Source organism: Mus caroli, chromosome X (genome assembly GCF_900094665.2).
Source record: "Mus caroli chromosome X, CAROLI_EIJ_v1.1, whole genome shotgun sequence".
Taxonomy (NCBI): domain Eukaryota; kingdom Metazoa; phylum Chordata; class Mammalia; order Rodentia; family Muridae; genus Mus; species Mus caroli.
This window is the reverse complement of record NC_034589.1, coordinates 63,557,246-63,565,377: the sequence shown is the minus strand read 5'-3', so window position 1 is coordinate 63,565,377 and position 8,132 is coordinate 63,557,246. Positions and strand designations below refer to the sequence as shown.

General features: G+C 38.4%; 1 protein-coding gene across 2 annotated transcripts in view; it reads right to left on the bottom strand.

Annotated features, from left to right (window-relative positions):
• Fmr1nb (FMR1 neighbor) overlaps positions 1 to 8,132 on the bottom strand; it is a 38,894-nt gene that overhangs the window by 26,462 nt on the left and 4,300 nt on the right. The window contains exons 3-4 of one of the 2 annotated variants that reach the window (XM_021153643.1): positions 5,645 to 5,782; positions 2,803 to 2,899 (exon numbers count right to left, since the gene is read on the bottom strand). In XM_021153643.1, coding sequence (XP_021009302.1) covers positions 2,803 to 2,899; positions 5,645 to 5,782 — 235 coding nt within the window. The remainder of the gene's footprint in view (positions 1 to 2,802; positions 2,900 to 5,644; positions 5,783 to 8,132) is intronic. The other variant, XM_021153645.1, reaches the window with a different exon arrangement.

Sequence of the window (8,132 nt, the reverse complement as noted above, 5' to 3'; positions counted from 1 at the left end):
GCTGCATATGTAGCAGAAGATGGCCTAGTCAGCCATCATTGGGAAGAGAGGCCCCTTGGTCTTACAAACTTTATATGCCCCAGTACAGGGGAACACCAGGGCCAAGAAGTGGGAGTGGGTGGGTAGGGGAGCAGGGCGGAGGGGGGAGGGTATAGGGGATCTTCAGAATAGCATTTGAAATGTAAATGAAGAAAATATCTAATAAAAAACTGAAAACAAATGAGAACAAGTGTATCTTCCAATGCTAAAAGGGCAGAAGGATTCTTTCAACAGAGACCCAGATAATGTTACTGCAGATCTGTTCTTGGCTTTTAGTTTCTTTGATTTAAACAATTGTGTTTGGCTTCTTTTCCTTTCTAAAGATTTAACTTTCAAATGTAACTATGTGTGAATGTATGTGTGGGAGGGGGAGTGTGTGCATTCGACTTCAGGTGCCTTTGGAAGCCTGAGACCTCAGATATCTCCAGAGCTAGAATTACAGGTGATTGAAAGAAGGGCACTAGGCATTTTAAATTGCTGAACCCTCTCTGCACTCTCTTTTCAGTTTTAAATAGCTATATATGGATTTTACTGTTACATCCATTTTCATTTCATGGGGTTATTTATTTTGACTAATTTAACATCTTATGTCTTGTATTATTTGAAATGGAGACAGGAAGTGAGTGAACAGGATTATCCTAAGGAAGTAGAATGCCCTTCAAGGGGAGTTTTGAAACCTTTGGCTTCCATTTATCTCCTTACTGTGAGTCTACCAAGTCTACCAAGAGAAGCTGACAGTGTCCCATTTACCTTCAACTATGGGCCCTAGAAACTGAGCTAAATACCTAGGCTAAAGAGTCACCTGTTCTAGGGCCACAGTAGGCACCTCAGAATGACAGGAGCATACTCCTCTTATACAAAATAGTACCTCAACAGCTAGGAAAGCAAAACATATGCACTTCATGATCTTATTCTCAGTGACAGAGTCTCTCAAATAGTTTGTATTATGTAAAAACATAGAATATGTTCTTATCAGAGGATAATCTTTGCATTTCATTTTAAATAGAAGAATCCAATGGATGTGAATGTCCTCATAAAAGTCATTGGTAAATGTGTAATGGATGACTCAAATGAAATTATACCAACCTTACTATTGAGACATTTCTAAATTGTAAGGCCTAATCCTATCCATTGAATTCTAACAAAGATTTCACTTTTATTCATAAGGTATTTTCATATGCAAGCAAGCTTTGAAAGAAAGAATGGAACAAAAATCTCCACTCCTACTCCAGATCACCTGGGGCAGAGCATGAGAAAGGAAAACAAGAGGCTGGAAAGATGAACCAGTGTTGGCACTGGCTGCTTTTCCAGAGGCCATGGGTTTGATTCCAAGCACACATAAGGTGGCTTGCATCCATCTACAATGCTAGTCCTAGGAGGTTTGATGCTCTCCTTTGGCCTCCTTGGGACCTGCCAAGTACATGGTGCAGGCATGCACACATGCAGATAAAACACCCACACAACTAAACACATAAATATTTCTTCAAAAAAAAAGATGACATGAGTTTGCTTAAAAGAGAGAGGAAGAGATGGAGACAAACAAGGAGAGGAAGAGAAAGGTTATAGACTAGAAATACACTATATACACGCAAATAAGATTACTTGGTATCCAACCATGAGGACTTGGGTTGGGTTTTAGCAGCAGCAACAATAAAAAAGCTAGACATAGCTTTGTGTACCTGTAACCTCAGCCTGTCACAAATGAATAAAGTACAGAGTGACAGGCCAGAAAATCTAGCATTCTCTGGCCTAGTCCCAAGCACAGGCACATGGACCCTCATATGCACAAACATATACCGCAGACAAAATTATCCACTCAAAATCTGAAGCTAAATGAAATCTGAGAAAAAGAATGGCCTTGAATGCAAGCAGGAATGGTAGAAATGCTGTGACTTAACAGAAAAACCCCAAATTATGTGTTAAAGTTGCACCTATGCAGAAGCTGAGGAAGAAAAACTAAAAGTACAAGGTCAACTTGACCTATGCGGTAAATTCAAAGCCAGACTGGACAACTCAATGAGACCCTGACTGGAGATAAAAAGAAAAAAGAAAAGGCTGGGGATAGAGGAGATACTTGTTGTCAGTCATGCCTGTGGTGACGCTGTACTTGAATCTGAATATGTGACTTCCCTAAACACTATGCTTCCAGCTCCCTAGGATTTTTTTCAGTGCCGGGAATTGAACATTCGAGCCCCATGCAAAGGAAGGACTATACTCTTAAGCTCTATTCCCCTGCCTCACACTTTCATACTCATTCTGGCTGTACTATGTACCTTCACACCCATTCTGCTGCAGGGGCTGGAGATCTACAAAAAAAATGAACAAATCTGTAAACATCAAGTGCTAGTTTACCATTGAGATTTTTGTATAAGTCTATGAAAAACATCTGGCATGACTGCTTGTAAAGACAGACCAATGTTTTACGACCAAGGACAGAAGGACAAGGCAGCTAAACACTTCCAGGAATCCCTTTCATTTGCAGTTAATAACTACTCCAACTCCATACATCTCCAGCTTGCAGAGTTCTTTTTCCTTTGAGTTGGGATTCTGTTTTATGATGAAATATACAAAGCCTATTAAATGGTACATCTTGTACTTGTGGGGAAAAATAACCAAAGAAAAATTTGGTAATTTTATTTTTAGGTTTTCCCAGAGAGAGAGAGAGAGAGAGACACCCAACCATAATCCCTTCATGTTTAAAGCACTGAAATAAATATGCACATACAGTCAGCAATTAGCAAAGAAAGGGTTATGTTTACCTACCTCCTCCAGCAAACGGAGCAGCAGCACATAGGCAGAAATCCCAGGATTAGAATGCTGATCGCAGCAAGGCCAAACACCCGGAGCACCTGTGTAGGCTCTGTTGGTTTAATTATATCCTGTTACTTTTATGACTAGGCAAGAGAAGGGAATCTGAAGTATTTCAAAAACTGTAACTTAATAAAGAAAAATAAAATGTGAGTCTCGTTATGCTTCAGGTAGGAGTTCTTGAAATGCAACTAAATGCTACTTCCAAAACATGACTCCCACAGTATCTTAACAAAACAATCAGGCTGCTTTCTTTGGCAACTTATGATTTATACTAGATTCTTTGTATGGCCCTAAGTGTACTTGTTCTAAGGCCATATGTTCTGAATCCTAGGGCATCTGAAGAACAAATCAATCTATGAACAGTTAACTTAAGAAAGAAATGGCTTCTTCAGTGTTTACTTCCAAATTACAAAGCACTCAATTAAACATGGGATCAAAAATTTGCAGGCAAATAGGCATACTTTAGCCCCATATGCACTGGGAAATGCATTCTAATGTGATTGGGGAATTGTAAGTCACGGCTCAATTTTTTCCACTAAAAGAACCAACTGTTTCTTCACACATAATAGAAACAGTAAACTGATGAATGAATTCTAAGTACCATATGACACATTAAAACTGCAATAGTATATTCATGATCAGGCTTTAGTTTTCATCTATAATATTAGATGTACAACAAAGAGCTCTAAATTGAATAGGGATTTATAAATCTAAGATATTGTTCTGCATGGATCCTGTTATTATTCCTTAGTGCTCTATCACATCAAATCCATCCACCAGCAAACCTGCAGATAGTGTGTCCCCACTAGCAAATGAAGGTAAGAAAAAAAGGTGGTATAATTCTTTTACTTCGGAAAGAAATAGAAAACTTTCTAAGATTTATTTATTTATTTTGTGTGAGTACACTGTAGCTGTCTTCAGACATACCAGAAGAGGTGTCAGATCACATTGTAGATGGTTGTGAGCCACCATGTGGTTGGTGGGAATTGAACTCAGGACCTTTGGAAGAAGAGTCAGTGCTCTTAACCCCTGAGCTATCTCTCCAGCCCTAAGAAATAAAAATCTTAAGGGGTAATTTTATGTTGGATCATTTGAAAAGAGAACAAAGAAAAGCTAATAAAGGCACCTAACAGGAAACAATCACATCTACTACTACATGCAAAGTTGTTGAACACAAAATACATGGGAAAATTTTTACACAGGACGAGAACCTGAAAATAAAAGGTTAAGCTAAGTCATGCTAAACTGGTATTATTAGTGCTAAGCAGGAACCATTAGCCCAGAAGAAAGGCCTCCCAGGTAGCCTTGGAAGCCCAGAAGCTGATAGAGTGCTTACTTAGTACGCATGAAGCCTGAGGTATGATCGTTAGCACCATGGCTTAAACTAGGTGTAGTAGTGCATGCTTATAATCTCACTGCAGATTCAAAGTCATCATCTGCTACAAAGAAAGTTCAAAGTCATACCAGAAGTCAGGAAAAAAAATCATTCTGATTTTCTCCTGGCTTCATATCTCCTCGCTCCCCTCATGACAGGTCAGAGAAAGCAAAAGTCCTTTTCCCTAAAGCCAGCCATGAGCCCCAAACTGTTCCTCTTAACTTCAATCTTGGAGATGAAGAAATCCTCTGACCAGCTGGCTGCTATGGCACAGGACTGTAATTTGAACATCTGAAGGTATGATATAGGAAAATGAAAAGTTCCATGTTATTCTCAACTACGCAGCAAATTTGAGGCAAGCCTGAGCTTCATGAGACCACACTTTAAAAAATAAAAGCAAGCAATCAAACAAAAAGCAAAATCCACAGACAGGAAGAGAGAACAGAAAGAAAGAAATTCCTGACTTAGTAGGTCATGGGACTTCTATTTCAAAAAGGCCCTGAGGCAGATACCCAAGAGGAAGGAATACTATGCAGAGATGTCATGTCTCCTCAGTTAAACCTCTTTTGGTCCAATCATTTCCACATGTGCCCATGCGTCACAGAATCTAAGTATATTCAATATCGCCTTTCATCATCAACTCTTAACTCAAAAGAAAGGCTCAATGTCACATAAAATTATGATCAAATACATTTGTGAGGTTTTTCCTCCTGTTAATCTCTCTTTTGGTATAGGTATAGATAGCATCTACAACTCTCTACATTGAGTGAGAAGGAATTACACAAGTGTTGACTGGCAATTGACCAGCTTCAGAAAAACCAGAAAGATTAAGTGATGCAAACCACAAAGTGTATTTTTAAGAAAATCTCCAGACAGATTAGATCCTGAAAGCTCTCCTGCAATTAATGAATGGCTTAATCACTTGCTAAATTTATAGTTTACTAATGGCATGGTGGGGGGAGTTAGTGAAAATTAGAAGCAGGGCCCAAGTAGAAGAACATCTTGCCAAGACCTTCTCCCTGTATTCTCCACCTCTGCTTCCTAGTCGGTCATGAAATGGCTTACACTACACTCTTTTTCACACCAAGATAGTCCAGTCTCTCAGGAAGAGGGTCACACCTCATATAAAAGCTTAAGATGCTTTGGGGTAAAAATGGAGTAACTGAACCAACTGAACAGGTTAGATTAATTCTGAATGGTTAGTTATTGTCTAGGGACTAAACAGAAACTTCAAGGGAATTCCTTCAGAATTTGTATTAACGCTGTTGGTCTTGGGTTGGGGTTCCTTAGAAATGTTAAGCTGGGAACTATATAAAGATATACTCGAAACCACGCCACCTAGTTATTTAAATGTTTTTATACTTAGTTTTTCTTTTCAGTATTTAAAGCAAATAAACAAATGAGATAGGATCTACTTACTGTCCCTTACTGGGGCATAGCATTTGATTTTAGTTCCAGATTTTGAAGAACAGCACTTGGATTTTAAACATTCACTCTCGCTGAGATACAGCTGGTTATTACATGCCACCACCACCTGGCTGTCCCTTATGATGCATGCTTTCAGAGATAGGAATCCAAGAAAGAATAGTTAGCATGATTAATAAGCACTTTTTACAATCAAATAAATACAAAGCAGGAGAAAAAAGACAAACATGTAACAGTATATTCAAAAATATAAATAATGATGAATGCTAAAGTTAAAATTAGAAAATAAAAGTTACCACAGTTATTTTAACAGTATACTTTTCATCCTGGGTAAACTGTAGAAATATACAAATTGCTAACTAATGGGATATCTTTTTGAGACCAGGTCTCCAGCCACAAATACCCTTGAACTCTAGATTCTCCTGCTTCAACCTCCTGATTGCTAAGATTACAGATGTATACCACATGCCCAGTTTCATGTCGTGCTGTGGATCAAACTCAGAGTTTTGTGCATGCTGGGCAAACATTTTACGAATTGAAATAAGTCCCTAGCCTGGTAAGATAGTTTTAAAAGACCTATAAGCCACAAAGGGGCTGGTAGTGACCCAAAAACAACAAAGAAGGAACTAAATAATACTTAAGGATAGTTTCTGTGATTCTGAAATCACATTTACAGAAAAATAGAGGGAACTAGTAATTATTCTTTTAAGTAAAGCAACTCAAACTCAGAAAAACAAATGCTACATACATGTCACCTCTCATACACACATCCTATAATTTAATCTTTGTATCTGTGTCATCTCTCACACACACACATCCTATAATTTAATCTTTATATCTGTGTGTGTTAGCATTCCTTCTAGGCTCTGCCCCACAGTTACCTGGCAATAGGCAGGTGTGATTGACTTACTATAAAAGGGGCTGTTTGCCCTCTCCTCACTCTCTTGCTCTCTTACCCTCCTAGTCTCTTACCCTCTGTCCCTTCTCCCTCCATTCCTGTCCCCCTTCTCTCTCCACATGTTTCTGACTTGCCTCTCCTCTTCTTTCTCTCCCTCCCCTGTCCCTCCCCCACGTTTCTCTGCCTCTCTTCCATCCTCAACTCCTTTTCCCATGTCCTAAATGAACTCTACTCCATACTGGTACCTCAGATTAAAGGGATATCTCAACATGAGGCAGAGGCACCCCTTCCACGTCACTATATCTCACTTTATCCATATCCTGGCTCTTTATTTCTTTTTTTATAAAACACAACAGTGTGAGTACATGGTGGGTATGAAAGAGACTTATGACAAGGGGGTAAAACGTCTTAAGGGAATAGGAAAAAAGAAGGAAAAAGTAAGTTGAACATATGTGAGGGACTGAGATGGCTCTGAGGTTAAGAGTAGGTCACATCCAGATGACCAGAGTTTGATCTCTCACATCCATGCTTGTAACTCTAGCTCCAGAAGAATCTAATACCTTTGTTTTCATTGGGCCCTTACACACATACATGTACCTAATCACATACTAACATACAGATACATTATTAAAACAATAAAAATCAATGGTTAAAAATACTATGACCTGAAGCAAAAGGGGGTTATTGAGAGAAGGAGGAGACAAGGAGGAGACAGGCAGAGGAGTAAGGCCAGAAAAGAGCAGCAAAAACAAACAATGGACACAAATGCTAGACTGAAACCTAGTCCTTTGGATGCTACTTTTAAAAGGCTAACTTAAGAAATACATATATGTAAAACTCATTTTAGAATCACAAAAATGTATCCTTAACTGACACTCAACAATTGTATATATTTAAGGGCTTTGTGACCTTGCAATAAATCTATACTTATATATATGTATATAGTGTATACATAATGCTTATTTCAGAGTAATTGATAATATGTATCATTCATATATATATATATATATATATATATATATATGTATATATGTGTGTATGTGTATATATATAAAATCTTAAACATTTATCATTTCTTTGTGTTGAAAATACTCCAATCCTTTCCATTGGATAGTTAATAATTATTGTTTTCAAAACAGGTAGCATGTACAATTGATAAATATTAATCCTGCATTTTCAAACATGCAAATCAAAGTAGGTCAAATGTTTCTTATTTTAAAAAAAGAAGCAGGACTGGGAATGTGGCTTAGTTGATAAAGTGCCTGCCTAATATACATGTGACCCTGGGTTGGATTTCCCCAGTACCACATAAAACCCAGGCTTGGTGACATGTGGCTCTAATTATAGAATTTGGAAGATGGAAGCAAAAGGAACATAAGTTTAATATCATCCTTGACTACATAAAGAATTTGAGGATTACCTTTGACTATATCGGTCCTTGTCAAAAATAATAAAAGGAGCCGGGCGTGGTGGCGCACGCCTTTTATCCCAGCACTCGGGAGGCAGAGGCAGGTGGATTTCTGAGTTCGAGGCCAGCCTGGTCTACAAAGTGAGTTCCAGGACAGCCAGGGCTATACAGAGAAA